Here is a 21,547-nt window from a genome sequence, read left to right as displayed (position 1 = left end):
CAGAGCTGTGGGAAGCACTGGGCAAACCCAGGAGGGCAAAGTTTTGTGTTGCAGCTCTGCATCTCTACCACCAGACACCCCGAGCACCCAGCCCTTCTCTGAGCAGGAGAAGAAATTGCTCCCACCTGCCTCTCTGCAGCCAGCTGCCCTTCACCTGCCCCACACACTGCCCAGGGCACAGCTGGCATTGGAAGCTGAGGCTTCCCCCTTCCCACCCTGAGCAGCAGGAGCTAACACTACAGCAAGGGTGTTTCTCAATGTATCAATACCCTTCCCAAATCTCACCCTTTTAAGGCAGTATTTTCCACTGCTGCTGGCTTGCTCACCTTCTCCTCTGCCTTTCCCTGCCAGGGCAGCCTGCCTTCACCCCAGCACAGTGTGCTCTCTGCCTGGGGAGCCCAGCTGGACACTCTGCCATCCCCAGCAAACTCAGGCTTTTCTATTTCTTTTATGTTCAGAATGCCCATTTATGGCTCATCCTGCCAGATGCTTCCTGCTGTGTTCCTGCACACCCTTATCTGACACTCTCAGAGCCTTTGGTCCAGTTTCTCCTCAGACCATGCCCATCTCTCCAGGAGAACAGAGGGGCAAATGGCCCCAGCCAGCCTTGTTCTGATGGCTCTCCATCACCCTGCACCTCCTCATTTGCTCTGACCCTGCCTCCAGCCATGGTGCCCCTTATTTTCCCCTCCCACAGGTACACTCAGCCCTCACAGCATCCTTCAGTTTGTTTGCCACCCCTCATTTGATTTTTTTTTTTTGTTGTTGTTGCCAGCTCGTTCAGCATGGTGGATTTGCACCTCTCCAGGCTCCCAGAGAAATTAGCTACCACAGCACTGCCCTTCACCATCTCCCACTTAATCCTGCTTCCCACTTGCTCATCCTCCTATTAATGATCAGCATCTGTTCTCTGTCGCTGAAGCAACTTCTCACCTGTGTTGTTCACAGCATTGATTTGATTTTTTTGTGCTGTTTATCCCCTTTGGTGCTTACTGAAATCCACATATGCAAAAGCCACAGCACTCCAATCACTTACTAATCACCTGCTCCTTGGATATTAATGCAGCTTTGTAGAAATCAGCACTACAAACCACCTAAAGATCCATCCCTGCAGGAAAGAAAACCCTTATTACAAAGCTACAGCAAAGTTCTTGGCAGTGAAAGACTTCTGAGCAGAGATTTCACAAAGCTTACCAGCTCAGTCCTGCATGTTACAGAATCAGCACCTTTGTTTTCCCGAGTTTTGGTTAAGATCATCACCATGGTAATGCAGTCCTGCCTCCATCAGGGTCCAGGCAAAGGGTGCTGGCAGCTGGGGGCTGGCAAAGCTCCTCTGTCAATCCATGATCCCCAGGAGAGGCTGGGCCCTGCCAGCTCCTCGGGGATGTGCAGGGACAGCCTCGGGGTGGGCAAAGCTCCTGCACAAACAGAGAGAGAGAGAGAGGAACAGCTTTAGGGGGGTGGATGCACTGGGCAAGGGGCAAGCACTGCCCAAAACCAGCCTGATGGTGGCTGCTTGAGGGATGTGTTTATTTTAGGATCTTAAACGTTGTGGATGTCCCTCTGCTCCCCACCAGCACAGCATGGGGCACTCACAGGAGCTATTGGAAGCACACAAGGTTCTACACATGGACACAAGTATTGCAGGCAAATCAATAAAGTTCCCTCTGAATTCTCCATTTGAAGAGGGGACTGGCATCCCCCATACTGAAGATACAAAAGATTGAAAGAAGAGCTCATTAGAGCTCCAGGGTTGATCTCACAGAAACCCTTTGCCCGCAGACCAGCTGGGAGCAGATGTCCAGCAGAAAAAGCCTCTCCAGCATCATTATGGCTGTGAAATCCCCTGGATGCACCTATCCCACCCAGTCCCTCCATGATTCCCCATCTAGGAAGAGCCCTGTGGGGAGAAACATGAGGCAAAGAGTCTGCAAGGAAGGAGGGACAGCTCCTTGCCCTGAAACCACCATGCCTCTTGATCTCCACCTATTTCTTAGGTAGTTTTGGGTAACAAAAGTTAAGGCTGGACAACAAGGAGGCTTTTGAAATGAAAACTGCAAGCCAGCTCATACAGCCCTGACCATGAGCCCTGCCTTGCCCCCTGGCATCCTCCCCAGCAGATTTATTCCCTTGTCAAGCAGACAGATTGCAACTGAAATCTGATTACCGAAATCAGCGTTTTCCCCAAATCACTCCCCTAATCCTGTTTCTCTGTTTTGCTGCTTTGCTTGTTAATGCAAACAACCAAACTCACCATGTGCACAATCCAAAGAGCACAAAATACTGATCTTGTACCATCCAGTCAAAGCCAATTGTGATGTTTAAGGATGATAGATGAAAATGTTCCACTAGGTATTAACCCTTATTAAGCCATGAACTGATATGGCTTCTCTTCCCAGCTCCTGAATCATCCTGGCCATGTTTACTTGGATTAGAGCTTGCAGTGGTGTTAAGAGTAGCTCATTTAAAGGCCAGCTGGCTGGTAAAGAAAAATCACCTTCTATTATTTTATGAGGACAAAGTTCATCCAGAGTGCAAAGCCAAGATTGGGAATCAATACATTTTCTGAAGATTTACTGTTCCCAAGGGTGCCTGGTCCAGTCTCCAGCTTTCTGTGGGATATCAATGGAATCATAGTTTACAGCTTACTGGTAACTTCATCATAAACCTCTGGGCAGCCCAGTGACCAAGTGAAAACTGTCAGATAGAAAAGTAAACATTTCAGAGTGTCAAAATGACACAAAATTTGTGAGCAGGGTTGGATGGGATACTGGGAAGGAATTCAGGCCCTGGCACAGGTGCCCAGAGCAGCTGCGGCTGCCCCTGGATCCCTGGCAGTGCCCAAGGCCAGGCTGGAGCACTCTGGGACAGTGGAAGGTGTCCCTGGCAGGGGGTGGAATGGGATGGTGTTTAAGGTGCTTTCTGAACCACACCCTTGTGTGACTCTGTGATTTCCATCTATCCCAATCTCAGCTGTCCCTGACCCAGGACAGTGCTGGCTGCAGTGACAAACTCTGTGCTGGGAGGACACTGGGGCACCACTGGCACAAAGATCAAACAAGGGTTCAGAGCAGCCTGAAAGCAGCCAAGCACCTTCACCAGGTATGATTTCTCCAGGAATAATTGCCCTTCCCTGAGGTGATGGATAATGCTGCAGCAGCAGACTCGGGTACACACCCAGGCAGGAGCAGCAGCAAGTACAGACAGAGGCTCCCTGCCCTGGCCAGGATGCAGCACACACCATCATCACACCTCCCTGCTCCTCTGCAAGCCCTGCAATTAACACAGCCCTAATGACAGGCAACACAGCAAAGTGCTGCCAAGCTGGCAGCCACCACCACCCCCAGCACTGGGGCCGAGGCACTTGCAGGTATCAGCAACTTCAGCCACTGCTTGGCTGGGTTTTGGAACCATCCCCATGGAGAAACTGCAGTAAAAAAGGGAAACTTTCCAGTGAAATGTGATCTCTGGCTCCCCATCCTGCCTCCCAGGGCTCCTGACGCACGGCCCTGCCCTGTCACATCCTCTGCATGCAAACAAGTGCCATGGGACACAAACTGCAGGGCCAGGATGGACCCTATTGATGCTGAGGAGGAAACCACTGTGTATTTATAGCCTGATGCTTTCACACACACACACACATGGTAATAAAAAGATGCTCTGCAGGGACCATTAATTACTTTAAGAAATGTATTTCCTCATTTGCAATCAGATAAAGGAACTATCTTCATCATGATGTCAAGGTTAAGTTTAGAGCCACGGCCACTGGAGTTGACACAATCTCCTGAGCTCTATGAAAAGCCCCCAAGAAACTCTAGGGCACAGAACTCCCCAAATTTTAGTAAACCCTGCTTTCCACATGGTTCAAAACACAGACCAAGCAGAAGCCTCATGTGATCTGTGCAGTGGCACAGGTGGGAAGAGGTTTCTCTCAGAGCTGCTTTCTAGACAGTATCACGCCTATGAAGTGTTTGGCTTGGAAAAAAAATAAGTGAAATGATCCAAGTCTCATCCACAGGCTTGAAAGATAAATTCTGGGGAGCAAACGTGTTCCTTGTGAGGCACCAGCACAGCCTTAGAGCTGCTCACAGGGGACAAAGAGCCCTTCCCTGCAGGGGGGTCTCACACATGACTGTGTACACAGCAGGCTCCAGCACCACGCACAGCCATGCCCTGCTCACCTGCTACACTGAACTGCATGGAAAGGACCTCAAGATGCAGCAAACTGTCTGCCAGATGCTCTGCCATGGCTGGAGGGAGCCTGAGCAGTGACCAGTGTCACATCCCCATGCAAATGATGAAGAACGTCCCCACAGAAAGGGTTACCCAGCCTGGAGTGCCCATCCATCCCTGCTGGAGGGATTTAAAAGCCCTGGGGATGTGGCACTTGGGGACATGGGTTAGTGGTGGCCTTGCCCGTGCTGGGGAAACAGTTGGACTCCATGATCTCAGAGGTGTTTTTCAACCCTACCAGCTCCATGATTCCATGGTCTGACCCCCAGAAATTCCTTGTGGAGATGACTGAGGACCAGCATCACACAGATTTCCACTTGCTGTGGGATCACCACCCTCAGCACAGAACACATTCAACCCCTCTCCAGCTCAATAATCCATCTCCAGCCACACACACTGACATAAAACCTATTTACAGTGGAAAGGGCACAGGGAACAAGGAGCTGGAGCTGTGTTTTGCATACTGATACATCTCACAAGCAGAACAGTGAGAATTCTCTCAGAATATAAATCACCTGCCCCTGCTGAATTTTTAATGCTGATCAAAGTGAAGAAGCCATGACCCAAGCAGGACCCCACTCCCTAGCCCTGCCCCAGCAGCATTCCCTGTGCTGTGCTTGTAGAAAATGGCTGAGCAAGGAGCCTCTGAGATTTCTGGAGTTTATTCAATGCAGGTTAGACCCACGTGTCTGAAGAACCAAAGCTAATCCTGTTGGATTTTCTGCTCCTTTTGACCCAGAGATGGGGCAACTGAGAGGTGTTTTAAAAAACTTTTATTCCATTTTCAGTCTCATGAGAAGGGTGAGACAATACTGATGTTATAATTCACACCATTACAATCAGAACATATTTTCTAATTACAATACACTATAAATGTAGTCCTACTACAAATAAGTTCTACTACAATACAATTTTAATAGTTCTTATTTATCTTATTTACAAAACCATCCTTTGAAATTTGTTTTTACTTCAATTTTTCTCTTAATGTCTGTCCTATTCTATAGTATTTCTAAGTCAACATTTCTTATCTCAAAGTTTACATACAAATATGCACTATGTAAAACTTGTGTTAAATTTTTAAAATTTTCTACAAATCCATTTCCCACATAATCTCTCCGGGCCAAATTCTGAGCACGATTATAGGGCTGCACCACCATCCCACCCTCACCAGTGACACAGAAATTCCCTCCACTGTGCACACCTTGACTTCTCTGTGCACAGCTGGTCACCCCCTCCCAAACCCTACAGGGGGCTACAAAGAATTTGGGGAAAGAGCCAAAACTGGTGACTGTAATTGAAAATTGTGGGGTTTCGGGTTTTCTGCAAGCACAACACAACAATATTCACCCAAAACAAAAGTCATGCCTCTGTCCCCATCCTTCCACTTTTTAGAAGTGATTTGGGCTACACTGAATCTCCTCATGGCACAGCCTGTCTCACCCTCAGGGCTTTGGACAATGCCAAGGGGTACATCTTCAATTTCTTGATTTATTGTGCTAGGAATTTGGAAAAAATCCACTAAGTCTATCATTTGCATGTAGCTCAGTCTGGGTTTATTTCCTCACTCAGGCAATAATTTGTCTTCTGCAACAGGGCTGAGCAGGCCCAGCTCTGGGCAGTTTGTTCCCCTTGCTTGAGTCTATGACATTAGAGAATATTGACTTTATTTATGGGGTGAAAACCTCCCATAAATGTGAAAGATGCCATTCAGGGCCCGAGGAGAAATCTTTACACTCCGGAAATGCCCCATGGACCAGTCCTGAGCAAACAGGATCACGAGCCAGCACACGTGGCCTTCAAAGGATGGAATTTCCACGGGGGCAGCTGCTTCAGGATTGTCCCCTGGGACCCTGTCAGGAGCAGAGAGCTGCCCCAGGATGCCCAGCCCTGGCAGGAGAAAGGCTGCAGCCCTGCCCATGTCTCCCTGAGCCTGCAGTCAGTTCCTCCTGCTGCACAGGGTGCTGGAAGGACAAACACCATGCAGGGCACCATGGCTCTCACACAGCGTGCGCTCCTGCACAGCTCCTGCCTGGCAAAATCTTGTGCTGCCCATGCTCCAGGCACTCAGAGGCTACCAGCCAAAGAAAAGGAGCAAGGAAATGCCTTCCTCTGCCTCTGCTTGCACCCAGGCCAGACTCCTCCAGGGCTAACAAGGCAAGGACACACTGTGAGCACTAATTAACAAGTGAAGGACTTTCCTGCACGTAACACAGCAAAGGGGGGAGCAGTGTGTGAGGTGAGCATGGCTCCATGGGTGTGCACAGCCTCAGGAACCATAATCAGCTCAGTGCCTGTGAGGAACAGCACAGGAACACAGGCTCTCCCCAGCACAGCCCAGAGCTCACCTGCCCTGGATGGAGCCTGGATGGATAAATACTTTAAGACTGCAGGACCCTCATGTGAAGCCCAACAAAATGATCACTTAGAACCTTCCAAAAGTTGAAATTTTCTCCCTGAACTACAGCCATGCTAGGAAATCCATAGCCAGAAGGAGCTCGAGGTCTCCCAGGACAGCACCCATCCCATGGGGCCACCTTAGGAACCAAAAATGCCACGTGCAGCCAGCACAGATGGAGCCTGAGATAACCCTCACTACCAGGAACCACACCAGGCTCCTGCCCACAGCCATAAATGAATGAACAAGCAAACAAAACTCTCTCATTTCAACCCATCCCCTGCTCCACGTGCCTGGGCACTGCCTCAGCCTGACACCAAAGTCACACAAGGCAGAGGGTCCCCTGCACTCCAAGCCCCAAACCACACATCCAAACACCCCCAAATCTCCAGGGAGAGCCCCGAGTCCAAGCTCATGCCCAAATCTACGTGCCTGGGTTGAACCTCAACAGCAGGCAAGCACTCACAAGAAAAGGAATAAGGAATTAAGGAAAATTACACAGCAACTACCTGGGTAAAAGGTTTATTGCCCCCTTAGTGCTCTTAGGGAACAGGAGTGGCAGGGGAGGGAGTCCTGGGCACAGCAGCAGCAGAAGGACTGAAAGGACAGGGCAGGGGCAGAGGTGCTTTGTCTCAACATCTTTAGCTCGAAGGAAATGATGCTGGCAGTGACTTTGCCTTTTCCTCCCTGGCAACTGAAAAGGAAAAGAAGAAAGCAAAATTAGTCATTGCAAAACAGCCACCAGCAAGAGAGAGGTGCAAGAGAGGAGCTGTGGGAAGCAGCAGGACAGGGGGAATGGCTGCAAACTGAAAGAGAGTAGGCTTGGATCAGATATTAGGAAAAAATTCTTCCCTGTGAGGGTGGTGAGGGTCCAGCATAGGTTAACCAGAGAAGCTGTGGCTGCCCCATCCCTGGAAGTGTGGGCCGTGCAGACAGAGCCTACAGCTGATCCCAGTCCCAGTGACCACAGAAATTACACATTTTCTTGGAGCAAACCTGTAACTGTTGCCTATTCCACTCATTAGGGGAGTGCTTCTACCTTTGAGTAGCATTTCCATGGAAGTCTTGTCCCTGGGAGGGTGGTCCCTGGAGCAGAGCAGCAGCAGCAGCAGCAGCAGTCCAGCCTGCTGGTCCATCTCACCTTTCTGTGGGTTTCCCCCGCCGCCCCAGTTGTGAGATTTATTACAAGAATTTGCAGTGGTCTGTGAGACACTGTGAGTGTTGGCCACGCTCCCAAAAGCTGAGGAATTGCTGAATTGAGAATTGCTTTGGCTGCTTAATCTCAACAACTAGGGATGCTGAACAAGGCAGCACGGTCTGGGTTTACTTTTAATTACTGCTCAGAGCATGCTGCTCTGGTAAACAGACACAAAACCCAATTCTTGTTCCTTCCTTATATTCTTTTCTCATACACAGCCTGAGATGTCAGAGCTGAAGTCAGCCCCACCACACTGCTTTTACTGACTCACTTCTCAAGCATAAACAACTCCAAATAGCTCATGAACCCCTCAGAGTACCTGTATCAAACAACATCCATCTGCTTACAGACACCTAATAATGCTCTCAGGGTTAGAACCACTGAATGGTTCGGCTTGGAAGGGACCTTAAATCTCATTCCAAACCCCTGCCATGGGCAGGGACACCTTCCATGTGTCCAGGTTGCTCCAAGCCCTGTCCAACCTGGCCTTGGACACTTCCAGGGATCCAGGGGCCTCCCCACCCTCAGTTAGGGGAATTCTCAGCCAGCCCAGCCTTCCTTGCTGGCTCCAGAGCTCTCAGGGTCCCTGTGAGAAGCAAATCCTGGAGATGCAAAGCAAGTTCAGCACTGCAGCACGGACTGTAACACTGCTGCTCAGCAGTGACCACTAAAAACCCACCCAGATGAAGCAGGAGCAGGATCTGGGACACCTCACTGAGTAATTGGGGAGCACTTGCCAAGACCCACAACACCACCATGGCTGTCAGAGCCAATTTGGATGCTGCTTGTAAGTCAGATTTCTCCCTTCTGCAAGGCTGAGGTGGCAAACAGGTAGAGGCTGACAGCCCTTATGGGCATGCCTGGATCTAAAGCAGGAAAATCCTGGATGGATGGATCACCTGCCAGACTCCATGTTATCTTCTACACCTCCCCTTCATGGATAAATCCTTTAAGACTGCAGAGCCCTCGTGTGAAGCCAAACAAAATGATCGCTGAAAACCTTCCAAAATTTGAAATTTTCTCCCTGAACTCAGCAGGCAGTATAAAAAGAATTCCAGTGGATGGTGTCTGTGCCCACACAGGGTGACACACGTGCCTGCTGTCACCTGCACACCCCACACTGTTTGCATTAGACCAAAGTACTTTGGCTCTTGGGCAGGCTCTGGGGGTTCATTCCTCAGCTGAGAAGTGGCTTTCAAAGAGCTCCTGGGCTCCTGAAAGACAAACCTGGAGCCTTTATTACTCCTCCTAGCGACCCAAAGGCACTTTCCTTGCTGTTTGTCCACCCGTTGCCACCAGCACCAGGGGAAGGCGCAGTGCAGGGAGGGAAGGAGCCCTATGGGGCCAGGAAACCTTTGCCCACATTGTCACTTCCATGTCCCCATAAATTTCCAAGCCCTGCACCTACCATAAATCTCTTTAAGGCAGGAGCAGCCAAACATCTGTGGGTTGTCTGAAGGAGGGGGAATTTGGCAGACTGAGGAGCAAACTCGCCTCGCCCCGCAGCCTTCGCCTGCCTTGTTTTCCTCGGGTTCATTAAATACACAACAATCTGTTACCAGAAGATGCTTCCTACGTGCAGGGGCTGCCAAAGAGCCGGGTTTGTGGCTCTGGTGGAGATGGGGAACGTGTGATGAGCACGGGGGGGCTCTTGGTGCAGCAGGGCAAGGAGAGGATGGGCTGAACCCACCCTGGCTCCCCCAGCAACCACCCGCCACGTGGCAAAGGTTATCTCTGGTGTCAGAGCCATCCTGCAGGTGGTTTGGGGCAGATTCAAGGGGGACAGAGCAGAAAGAGTGTGGGACAAGCAGGAGATGCCAGCCAGGGATGTCATCCTGCAGCACCATCCCAGCTGGGATGCAGCCAGATGGAGGCACCAGGCTCTGCCCGGGTTATTCACAGCCTGAGCAGAGCCCTGGGCTGGGGGCATCCCTGATCCTGGGGGAACTGGGGGTTCCCAGTGCTGCTGGGCAGCACGAGGCCCAGGCATGCAGGGAAGGCACTGCCAACACCCAGCCACAGGCAGACTGGGCAGCTGCTGTGATGGGGAACAGCACTGGAGGCTTCGCCTGCCCTCAAAGGAAGTTTTGGCTACGAGGGAGAAGTCAAAGCAAACACCCACTCACGGTGTTTACCTGCCTAAATCAAAGCCAAAGCAGCACTGAAACGTGCCCAACAGCATTTCCACAGAGTCATTCATGGAGTGCTTGGACTTGGCTTTTAGCTGGTGTTTTTAATATCCAGGGAGACGCTTGCAAGGCTGGGATAATACAGAATCTGTTGCTGTAACACACTCAGGGCTCCTGAGAGGTGTCAGCAGCACGTAGAGCCCAAACCCTCTGCAGGTTTGGCTCCATCAGGGGTCCCTGAGGGCCAGCAGTGAGATGCTTCCCATGGGGAACAGCTCCAGCAAGCCTGAGGCACCAACTTGGTTGCTCCAAGCCCTGTCCAGCCTGGCCTTGGACACTGCCAGGATCCAGGGGCAGGCACAGCTTTTCTAGGCTTTACTGTTTTCCTGGGTTAACAGAGAGTCTACAACCCCAAAATGGATATTTCTAATGCTTTCTGTATCTTTATAATTATAATGGCTCTTCAGCTTTGGCACACAAGGTACCCACCAGGGGACTGCCCAGGCAGAGGAGTAATGCCCACAGAGGATTCCCATAGAGCAGGGCAGGATGAGCTCCACTGTAGCTTAGCAGCCATAAAAGCCCAGATTTTGCAGCCCATTTTGGAGGTGAGGAAAATTTTTAAAAAGTAAGTGGAAATGCAAACAGCCCCTGGTTTTATTTGGGCTGGCAGGAACACAGTTCTGTCCTTCACTCCTCGAGCTCAGTTATGACAGCGTGAATAGGCACTAATAAAGGGGGAAAATAAATTAAAAATCTGCATTTTCCACCCTATACCTCTCCATCTCTGGATAGTCCCCATATATATCTCTTTCTTTCATGCCAAGGGTGAAAATCAGGAGAGAAACAGATTCCTTTGTGCCACAGAAAGGGGAAGCCCAAAGGACAGATGGGTTGGCCCCAGCACCAGCGTGGTGTGAAGCACAGAGGCCACTCCTGAAACAGCATCCTGAGGAGAACTGACCTAAATGCTGCATCCCAGCCCTGCTCCAAAGCTGCCAGGAAGGGAACCAAGCCAGGTATTCTGTCAGTGCACAAACATGAATGATTGCCCAGGACAAATAGGGCAGCAAAAACGTCCACCTTCATCACATGGAAAAAACATGTATCATCTTGCAGCCCTAATGAGCAAAGGGATTAATGAATCCTGGAATTTGTAAATCATTATGAAGTGCCTAAAATAAGGCCAGCACCTTAAATGAATGAGACTGCTAGATAAACAGCAGGTTCTGTTAGAAAACAAGATAGAGGGGATTTTACAGATATTAAGGACAATAAGAAGTCATACTGACAAAACCAGAAAGAATGGTGGAATCATTAGTCAGGGTGCAGAAAAGGAAGAAATAGAGAATATAAACATTACTGTCCTGAGCAGAAGGGAAAACAACACAGTCACATTTGTCAGGAGTAACCTGGGGTGAACCTATTAGACAGCAGGCACTAAATATAGATCCTTCTTAAACAACAGCTCCAAATAAATTTACACCTTCAATTTTATCAGATCATGCCAAAAAGGCCTCTGAGCCATCAGCAGGGATGGTCCTGAGCAAGGCACAAGCCAGGCTGGTAAATGTGGTGGGTGAGACCTCGAGCAGGGCTCTGGTTTCAGTGCAAGGTCAGGGAGTCAGGAATCACAATTACAGCACCAAGGAAAGAGCTCTCCCCTCACCTGGAGCCTTTGTGCAGGTGAAAGGGAGCACTGGTATAAAACACCTCATTAAAGTGCACAGGAGTGGATGACAGCTGCTGATAACCCTTTACTGGCACGTCCCAAACAGCCCTGCAGGTACCTGGTGACACTGCAGCAGAATCTGCACTGCCACCCTATGCCATGCAATATTTCTGGCAGTAATTGGGGAGGAAACAGGAAAACCAGTGCTCTGTAAGTGGCTGAGACCAGCAAAGTGCTAAATACAGAGAACAGTGTGGTGGTACAGAACAGAGAGAAGCAACCAGCACAGTTGGTGACAGAGATGTTGAGATACACCATAAAAAATTAAATTGCTTAAAAGCCACTCACCTCAAAGGCAGGGGCACGAGCCCAGGCTCCTGCATGGTGCAGTAGATTCCCCAGGCATGCAGGGATATGTCCACTGCATAAATCTGGGGTCTCCAGGAGGAGAAGGGATGGCACAGCCTCTGTGTTCTGCACTCCATGGAGCCTCCCCCCGCCTCTGCCCAAGGTCTGGAGGGGACTCCAGGAGTAACTGGGGAGATTCAAGACTGAGGTACAGAGCAAGACAGGAGTGGTAACTGCTGAGCATGACCTGGCTGCCTCAGAGAGGGCAGGAGAAGCTGAGCAGGTCCCTCAGAGGGAGCAGACCAGCAGTGGGACACCTCCCAGCACAGCAGGAAGATGGAGCTATGCAGATCCAGAGCAAAGGAAAATTGCAATTTTTTTCCTGAATAACACAGACAATAATCATTGCAATAAACTACAGCATCACAAATGACTGTACAGGGGCTCTCAGCCATAAAGTGCTACAGCTTTATCACTGCACTGGGGGCCTTTCTGAAAGACACTGAATCACTGAATCATTAGGTCGGAAAGACCTTTAAGCTCACTGGGTCTGTGCTCTAGCAAGAATTAACTCAGAAGATGACCAGAAATGGTGATCCACAGGGCAGGGCTCCCCTGGCTCACTGCCCCACAGCCCAGGTGAGCTGTTGCACCCCGTGCCAGGGTGGGATGTGCAGGGGTCAGGGGGTGGCCTGGCAGAGCAGCTCCTCCACAGGCTGGCCTGGCTCCTGTCCAGCTCCCCTTGAAGCTGCCACCTTTCTGGTGTATCATGGGGTTCACAAGGCAGGCACAGGGAGGGCATGGACAGCACAACCCACCCCGCTGCAGGGCTGGAACTTGTTCTTTAAATTAAGTTTCAAATGCTTGCATCTGAAACCACCACAAGAAAAATAATTCCTACCAACAACACAAACCACGCACAACCGAAAATGTGGGTGAGAGTTTCTAAATGAAACATTTGCATTTTGCAAATGTACATCTTCATTCAGGGTGCTTTCACTCTGAGAAGTACCATCCATTGCACTGCATCTCATTTATAGCACAACTGACAGCCCAAAAATCACAGAATGGCCTGGACTGGAAGGGACCTTAAAGAGCATCTCATTCTAACCCCCTGCCATGGCCAGGGACAAATTCCACCATCCCAGGCTGCTCCAAGCCCTGTCCAACCTGGCCTTGGACACTGCCACGGATCCAGGGGCAGCCACAGCTTTTCTAGGCTTTACTGTTTTTCTGAGTTAACAGAGAGTCTACAAACCCAAAAATGGATATTTCCAATGTTTTCTGTATCTTTATAATTATAATGGCTCTTCAGCTTTGGCACACAATTGTAGCTTTTGGCACCTAGTTCATAATATTAAAACTTGTCCTTTCGAAAATATTATACAATGTTCATTTGTACCAGCTGGGACAAAAAAAAAAACCCAAAGCACTTGGTAACTGGGATAATAATATATACACTTGAAGTAATTTCATAGCATTGACAACTACTGCCCAGCACACCAGAAGGGTGTTCTCAGTAAGGTTAAGGCAGCCACAGGAACACAAAAATCACAGTTATTGTGACTTTCCCACATCACTTGAAATGAGAAATGGCCAGCTCCACCTGGCCTAACTGTGCTGCCAGGCTGTCCTAAGCAAAGACCAGTTGTCTGCATTAACTCCTTTTCCTTATAATTAACATTTCCCATTGGTGCAGAACAGTGATGATGGCACTTGCACAAGCGGGGCAGACGAGCACGAAGCTTGTGTGGGGTCACTGCAAGAGTTGTCACAGGGTAAAGGACAGAAAAAATACCTTAAAGGCAAGTAAGTAACACACTTTAAGTCATGCCCTTGGCTTTAGGAGCAGGATGAGGGGTGAGTCTCTGGACCCCCTGGCCCAGACCAGTCACTGAGAGCAAATCCAGTCACTGATGCACCTGGGCAGCCACATCCTCCTGCACCATCCCCTCCCCAGCCATCCAAGGAACCCCTGCTCCTTCCTGTCAGGGGCTGGCTTTGAGCAGAGAGAGGGAGAGCAGGTTTTCCAGCTGCTGGATCAGAGCTTGCCAGATCCCATTTTTTACAAACCCTAGGAGAGGTAAGGATTTGTAAGCACAAAAGTCAAACTCCTCTTTCAGCACGGTCCCGTACCTACCGCACAGCCAGCCCCGAGCCCTGGCTGCTGAAAGCAAGAGCCATGGCCAGCAGCCACAAATCCAGGGAATGATGTGGCCCAAGGGATGCTTCAAATGGACTACAGAGGAGTGACACCAATGATGCTGCTATATTTAATCCTCTAAAAGCAAAAACCATGACCAAGTCTCCCTTGGGTACACTTTTAGGGGGGAGGTACAGAAACTCAACGCACCAGAACAGATTTTTTACACTCACTCAACCAGTTCTTAAAATATTACTCAAATGAAGTGATTACTGAGCCAAACTGGCCTGGTACTTCCCACCCATCCATGCAGGGACCCACAGCAAGCAGTGCTGGGAGCAGCCACAGGGTTTGGTGCTGCTCCTCCAGGTCAGTCTAGTGCAGTTCACTCCTCCCTGCACTTCAAAGAAACTTCTAACACCAAACCTTATTTATCTTACACAGCATATGTCAGATGGATAACATGCAATATCACACATATCCAATGCCACAGGCTACAAAACTCATGGATAAACCACCTGAAGCCAGGAGAAATTCTGGCTGGAATTTCACCACACCTCTTAATTTTCAATCCCTACCCCACCTATTGATAAGTAAAGACCCACGCATCCACAGCCTGTACTGAGATGCACCATCCCAGCCAGGCTCTTGCTTGGGAATTTTTGTCTCCCTGAAGGCAGCCAGCTCAGAAAAGTTTGGAAAAGCAAACCAGCCCATGGACCCTGCAGCTGCCTGTAGCAGAGCCACGTTCTGCATTGCTGCTCTGCAGAAAGAGCTGGGAAAAGAATTTGTAATATATCAAAGAAACTTGTAACATATCAAATCTTATTTATCTTACACAGCATATGTCAGATGCATAAAATGCAGTATCACACATATCCAATGCCACAGGCTACAAAACTCATGGATAAACCACCTGAAGCCAGGAGAAATTCTGGCTGAAATTTCACCACACTTCTTAATTTTCAATCCCCACCTCACCTGTTGATGATAAAAGACCACAGCCTGTACTGAGATGCACCATCCCAGCAAGGTTTCAGAAACAGGCTCTTGCTTGGGAATTTTTGTCTCCCTGAAGGCAGCCAGCTCAGAAAAGTTTGGAAAAGCAAACCAGCCCATGGACCCTGCAGCTGCCTGTAGCAGAGCCACGTTCTGCATTGCTGCTCTGCAGAAAGAGCTGGGTCATGGGCAGCCAGGCTGCAGCTGCAGGCACAGAGTGTGACCTTGGAGAAATCCTTTTTCACAACTACAACACGGCCACTGCTCGTGGGGAGACCTGTGGGCAGGACCAGAGCTCCAGGGCTCAGGTCTGCCCACGTCCTGACCAATTCCAAGGAATTTACAGAAGGTTTCATCCCTGCAGAAAGTGGTGGCACTCATCCCATGACACGCTGGGGATCGGGACAGGAGCTTCCCTGGGGGGAGCAGCCCCAGGCTTCATGACTGGGCAGGCTGGCAGGCACAGAGGAGAAGCACGGTGGAAAATTCCCTCCTCTTCGCCCTCTGAGTTTATATTTAGCTCTCGGAGGAGCAGACTGTTGTTTTGGTGATATTTTTGCCCAGCCCTGCAGGGACCCCTGCAAAGGGAGCTGTGGCTCCCACCACACGTGAGACCCACGGCTCTCACAGCCCTCTGCTGCTCGGCAGACCTGCTTTTATTTGTTTTAGTTCTGTTTCCCCGAGTCAGCAGGCTTGCTTCCTCTTCCTCCTCCTCCCGTTTTGGGAGAGAAAGGAGCAGAAAACGTCAGCCAAGGAGAGAGTTTGCACGAGGAGCTGCAGAGGAGCAACATCCCAGCTCCTCGGCCGCCCTGGTCCCCCATGGCCATGGGAACATAACTTGTCTTTCTGAAGGGATTTTCACTCCAGGAGAGAGTTTTGGTGGGTGCAGATCTGACACAAAGGCTCTGCCTGCCCTGTCCCTCCCCTGGGATGTGGGAAGGAGACCGGACCCAGCTCTCCAAACAGCTCTGAGCATCTCTGGCACCTCGCCCTGTCCCAGCCCGTTGGTCCAAAGTCTGCCCTGCCACAGATTAATGTTCATTAGGACTATTTCCCAGCAACATCATTTGACAAACCACGTGACACGGGAGGGGGAAGGGAACAAAACCAAAACCACCCTTTCAGCTTGGGGTGTCCTCTTTTCCATCTGAGATTTTACAAGGCAAGTGCAAACCACCTCCATCCTGGCAAGTAAAAGAAAAATTCTATGCGAAAAATTATAAGAAAGAAAGAAAAAAGGAGGAAGAGTCTCAAACCACACAGCTGCCATTTGAGCAATCAGAAATCAACCAGCAATAATAAATAGACAAGTGGGATAAAGCTCACTCCCCTCCCCAGCCAGCAGGACACAGCCCATGGTGTCAGTTCTGCACACAAATACAGGTGTTTTGGCAAAAAGTTGTGTGTCTTGTTCTGCCTATACTTTTGCTGAGAGTGAAGCAATCCTTTGCTACTACTAGAAAAAAAAATATTGCATATAATTAACCAATGCAGATTTGGGAATTTTTATTGGTATATGTTTGCCTATTTGCATGTGTGCATATTTATACACATGTATTTATTTTATGCAGGTATCCATAGCTGAAAATTAACCTACATTGGTGCTGGCTGTGTCCCACAGTCTGCCTGATCTCCATATACAAAAATCTGGATCTCACTCGCACAAATCAATTATCCACTGAACTGATTTGCACAGATTTTCTATGCAAAGTTTTGCATTTACAGCAAAAGGCCATCTGCTTTCTATAACCACTGTGGTTCCTGGACACCTCGGCCCTGCGCAGGGCTGGAAGTCACAGAAGTTTCCCCTCCCTCCCTCCCTCCTCTGGGTGGAAGCTGGGAGTGAGAAAGCCTGGAGCCAGCAGGGATCCAGCAGCAAGCCCAGCACGCGTGGCCGTGCTCCACGTGGCTGGGCTTGGCAGGGTGGTGAAGTGGAGAGAAGGAAGCAATTCCAGGGCAGGTGGTTTTGGCTGGGTTTTCCCCCCTACTTTTGGAAGCAAGGAGGCTGAATGCTTCTCCCGATAAAGTGCCTGATCCAGCCCTGATCCTGCACCCTGAGCAGGGCCGTGCCAGAGCTGGGTGTGACACACCCACTGCCACAAGCATCCTCAGGCTCCACAGGACTCTCAAAAATGAAGAAATGAATCAGAAGCTCACTTCAAACCTGCACCGAGCCACGAGAGGTACGGACAGAGCAAACCGCTCTGAAATTCAGGTTTTTTACTATCACTCCAATTAATCTGTTTCATGACCCACCCCAAATATTTTCTCTAGAAACATCATCTACACTGTTTTGGGGTTTCTTTATTTCTTTTTCCAGCCCTCAGCCAAGCCCTGGTAAATATTTCTGCCCACGACAGAGGCAGGCCAAGGGAATCTGTGCTTTGTGATGGCAGCAGCATCTCCTGTGCTCGGAAATACCCAGCACCGGGCAGAGATGCTCGCAGCCCTCCGTGTTTTTACTGGATTATCACAAAACACTGCTACCTCTGCAATTTGCAAGTAGTTTTTAATCTGTCAAAACAGACTTTTAGAATTGCTCGAGGATTCAAAAGGAAAATATGCACATCTGGTTTCAATCGCCAACTGAAGTTTTGTCTATCAGCCTATTTCATAACAAATTACGCTCACTTTTCACTCCAGAGGATTTCCTAAGGAGGGGATGAGCTGCCAAGGTACACCAGCGTCTGTGGAGACCGCACGGCACCGAGAGGCAGCGGCACAACTCAGTGACAGGCACCGCGCTGTTACAAACTCTCTCCGTGTCAAGCAAACTAAAATTATCGAGGAAAAGCCCCTTAGCCGTGAAATCTCTGCGTACAGCTGTACGTGAAACCTTCACGTACCTTAGAACCCGATCGACCTGACGCCACTGAATGGAGAAACAGGACTTACAGGCTTTCCAGGACAGCCCCCCTGCCAGGGCACTGCGCACAGCAAGGCGCTGCCGTGTCCCATCGCGGCAGCCCCGGGGGCTGGAGATTCCCCCGGGGACCGGCCTGTCCGTCTGTCCGGCTGCCCCGAGCCGCCTCACACGTGCCAGGAGTGAAACGCGAGGCACGGCACGGTGGGAAGGGTGCGCTGGCCCTGGGAGAGCTGGAGAGCATCTCCGCGGGGATGCTCAGGCTCCCCGGGGCTGAGCCCCGAACGCGGGCAGGGCTGCACCGAGCCCGGCGGCAGCCGAGCCTCAGCCCCCCCGGAGCAGCACTCTCGGCCCGGAGAAAGGAAAGCACGTGTTGATCCTTTCGCAGGAAATAATTCCAGTGGCAAAGGCAGAGGGCTCGGAGCGGGTGAGGACCGCTCGCTGCCCGCTCCCAAACTCCGGCGAGCCGCCCCATCCCCGCACGTCGGGCTCAGCATCCCGCACCCCCCGCCGCTCCGGACACACATCCCACCGCTCCACGCTCCCTCCGGCCGCCCGGGCGGCTCCTCCGCCGTGCCCCCCGCTCACCCCGGGGCGGGCTGAAACCCGACGGCACAAAGGCGAACATCCCCAGCCCGTTCCGCGGGGATGCGGTGGCGGCGGGGGGTACCACCCTCCTACCCCATCCCCTCCGAGCCGCCCCGTCCCCGGGCAGGGCGCACCGCCGCCCTTTGTCCGCTCCCCCCCGGCACCCCCCGGGGCTGCACGGCCCCGCTGCGCTCCGGGCATCGCTTACCGAGCGCGTCCCGCGGGGGCGGCGGAGCGGCCCGGCCGGGCCGGCTGTGGGCGCCGCTCCGACCGCGCTCCGCTGCCGCCGCCGCCGCCGTGCTGCGGGCGGGGCGGGCGGAGGGAGGGAGCGAGGAGGAGGAGGAGGAGGAGGAGAAGGAGGAGGAGGAGGAGGAAATGTGCTTGTCACTTCCTGAGCGGAGCCAGCGCCGGCAGAGCCCGGCCCGCACCTGCGGAGCGCCCGCCCCGGGGAGCCGCGCACCGGAGCGCTCGCTGCGAGGGGAGGCGGGGGAGGCCCTCGGCTGCCGCCCCGAACGGGCATCCCCGGGGCTGAACATCGCCAGAAAGAGCGTGTGTCGAGGGGGGAAAGTCCGAAAATAAAAAACAAGGGGGATTCGGGCGGCGGTGAGGCGCTGCCCCACGGGGAGCCGCGGGCTGGAGCTGGCAGCGGCATCAGCGCCCGCACTCGGCCCCGCAGCCCGGGATGCTGCGGGCGCGGCTCGCGTGGGGCTCCGCCGCCCGTTCGGAGGCCGAGAGTGACTCCTGGTGGCACGGCCGGCCCGGGGAGGAGCAGGAGAACCGGACTCACCAGCAGCTCATGGAAGGGTCCCCGCAAAAAGTAGCGCTGAAGTTTTGGCACATCACAGATGGACACCATGCGCCCCTGCACCCACCAGTGAATAAAAATCCGGCTCCTTAATTCTTGTCACCCTTTCATAGAATCATTGACTGGTTTGGGTTGGAAAAGACCTTTAAAGATCATGTAGTTCCACCCCCTGCCATGGGCAGGGATGCCTTCCACTATTCCAGGCTGCCCCAAGCCCCGTCCAACCTGGCCTTGGGCACTGCCAGGGATCCAGGGGCAGCCACAGCTGCTCTGGGCACCCTGTGCCAGCGCCTGCCCACCTTCACAGGGAACAATTCCTTCCCAATATCCCATCCAGCCCCACCTTCTGTCAGTTTGTTCCCCCTTGTCCTGTCAGTCCAGCCCCTTGTCCCAAGTCCCTCTTCAGTTCCCTTGAATCCTGGTTAGGAAGGAGCCATGAGTCCCCTGCAGTACTAGAGGTACATCTGCTTGGCTTCACGTGGGAATGGCCTTTAGCAGCACTGAGCTCTCGGTGACATTTTCCATCCACCCAGGCTGCACCACGCACAGCATGCGGGCTCCTTCCGAGAGCGAGCGTAACGAGCGAACAAGGAAACGACATGACAGCTAAAAGGAAGATTTAGCACTCATTACAAAACAGAGCCCAAACATTAATCGTAAACATATGCGAGCAGACAACACAGATGCCATCAGGAATGAATCTGGGGCTGAATTTCATCCACCCGGCTGGATGGCCAGGCACGGTGCTGGGGATGGCATGTAGGGACAAGTAAGGGACAAGTAAGGGCATGAATGGTGAGAGAGGCTGTGGCTGTGAGCTCAGCAGTGCTCCGGGTGTCCTGCCCTGCTGAGCACTGCCCAGGACGACAAATTACTGTCGAGGAAGTCTTGCCACTTAGTTTTTAATGCAGTGAAGAAAGAGGAAGGCAGGCAGAAGTAGCGGGCAGATACTTAACAAAGGAGCAGTCCCACCAACACAGTGAGGGCTGATCTCAACAAAAGTGGCTCCGTGCTCAGTACACATAAAATTTAGCAGGAGTGGCCAGTCTGAGTGGGTGATGAACAGGGAGAAGGATTTGATGATGTGAAGGGGCTTTTGCATCATGTTCCTCCATCCCACTCAGTATTTGCTTTTCTTATCACGTGTTGAGACTGGTAGCAATAAAACACTTGCTAACTCCTTTTCCAGAACTTCGGGAATCAAGTCTGAAAATGTTTTTTTATGGTTTCCCAGTGGAATATTTCAGCAATAAAGCTCAGAGCATAATTGAATCCATTCCCGTGGCAGCCTTGGGCTCCAAGACTCAAGCAGAAAGTTGTTTTCTGTCTGCTTCTGCAGCTCCCTCCAAACCCAGCATTTTCTGCCTCTCATCCTCTGTGCTTCCCAACAGATGAGCTGGCTGTGGAGAATTCCCAGCACGTGTGAAAGCCTGTTGGTGAAGCACAAACCTGTTTTGCACAGAGAGCATTTTCAGTAATGTTGTTCAAATAACTGGCTGCCCAAAGGCCCTGGTTCTGGACAGTGCTTTTTCCCTTTGTCAGAAGGGGAAAAAAGAAAATAAATAACTTTCAAGCTTTAAAGAACTGGCCAAGAGAGTTTATTCTTCATGGACAGAAAATTCATTCAGTTCATTTGTGAGCTGATTTAATTTGTGGTTTTGTCTCAGATGTCAGTGCATTTGCTACCCACTGACTGGGAGCCTTCCTGATGGGGATGGAAACAGTGGATAGGAAAAAAAATCTAATGATCCCCACGGTCCTTCTGAAGTGATTCTGGGGTCCAAGCCATTGAGACATGTCAATGTAGCAGTGTGGATAGACAGCATTTCCTTCACTCCCTGTACACAGGGTCTGGCTGCATTTACAGCCTTCTTTCCATGTAGCCTTTCCAACACTTTGCAGTCTCTCCAGTTTGTTGTTATTCATGCCATATGCACCAGGGTTACCAGCAATTTCAGAAGTTTGTGCCTTTCACAAGGACTCTGCTCTGTCCTTCTGAGCACCTGAGCCATCCCAGTTATTTATGGGTCTATCCTTCTGCTTCTCCTGCCAGGCAAAGAACACAGGTAAGGGCTTGCCCAGGGCCAGAGAGTCAGAGTGTCCCAGCCACAGGCTGATGTCCCAGTAGCTGTGCTGGGAGCCACATACTTACAGGGACATGTTGGCTACAGGGA

The 21,547-nt window shown here is 51.3% G+C and overlaps 1 protein-coding gene across 6 annotated transcripts in view; it reads right to left on the bottom strand.

The window, feature by feature from the left end:
- Nucleotides 1–18,901, bottom strand: part of FAM53B (family with sequence similarity 53 member B) — a 46,176-nt gene extending 27,275 nt beyond the window's left edge. For 2 of the 6 annotated variants that reach the window (XM_077182786.1, XM_077182785.1), the window contains exons 1-3: nucleotides 18,777–18,901; nucleotides 7,138–7,322; nucleotides 1,195–1,418 (exon numbers count right to left, since the gene is read on the bottom strand). Coding sequence is in view for 3 of the 6 variants with exons in the window: in XM_077182785.1 (XP_077038900.1) it covers nucleotides 1,195–1,263 (69 nt within the window). In the remaining 3 variants the exon portion in view is untranslated. Of the gene's footprint in view, nucleotides 1–326; nucleotides 878–933; nucleotides 1,002–1,043; nucleotides 1,109–1,194; nucleotides 1,419–7,137; nucleotides 7,323–18,776 lie in introns of those variants that run through there. The other 4 variants (XM_077182787.1, XM_054637076.2, XM_077182788.1 and 1 more) reach the window with 4 other exon arrangements.
- Between the last annotated feature and the right edge of the window lie 2,646 nt (nucleotides 18,902–21,547).

The sequence above is a fragment of the Agelaius phoeniceus genome, chromosome 9 (assembly GCF_051311805.1).
Source record: "Agelaius phoeniceus isolate bAgePho1 chromosome 9, bAgePho1.hap1, whole genome shotgun sequence".
Classification (NCBI taxonomy): Eukaryota; Metazoa; Chordata; class Aves; order Passeriformes; family Icteridae; genus Agelaius; species Agelaius phoeniceus.
This window is presented reverse-complemented; position numbering and strand designations above follow the sequence as displayed.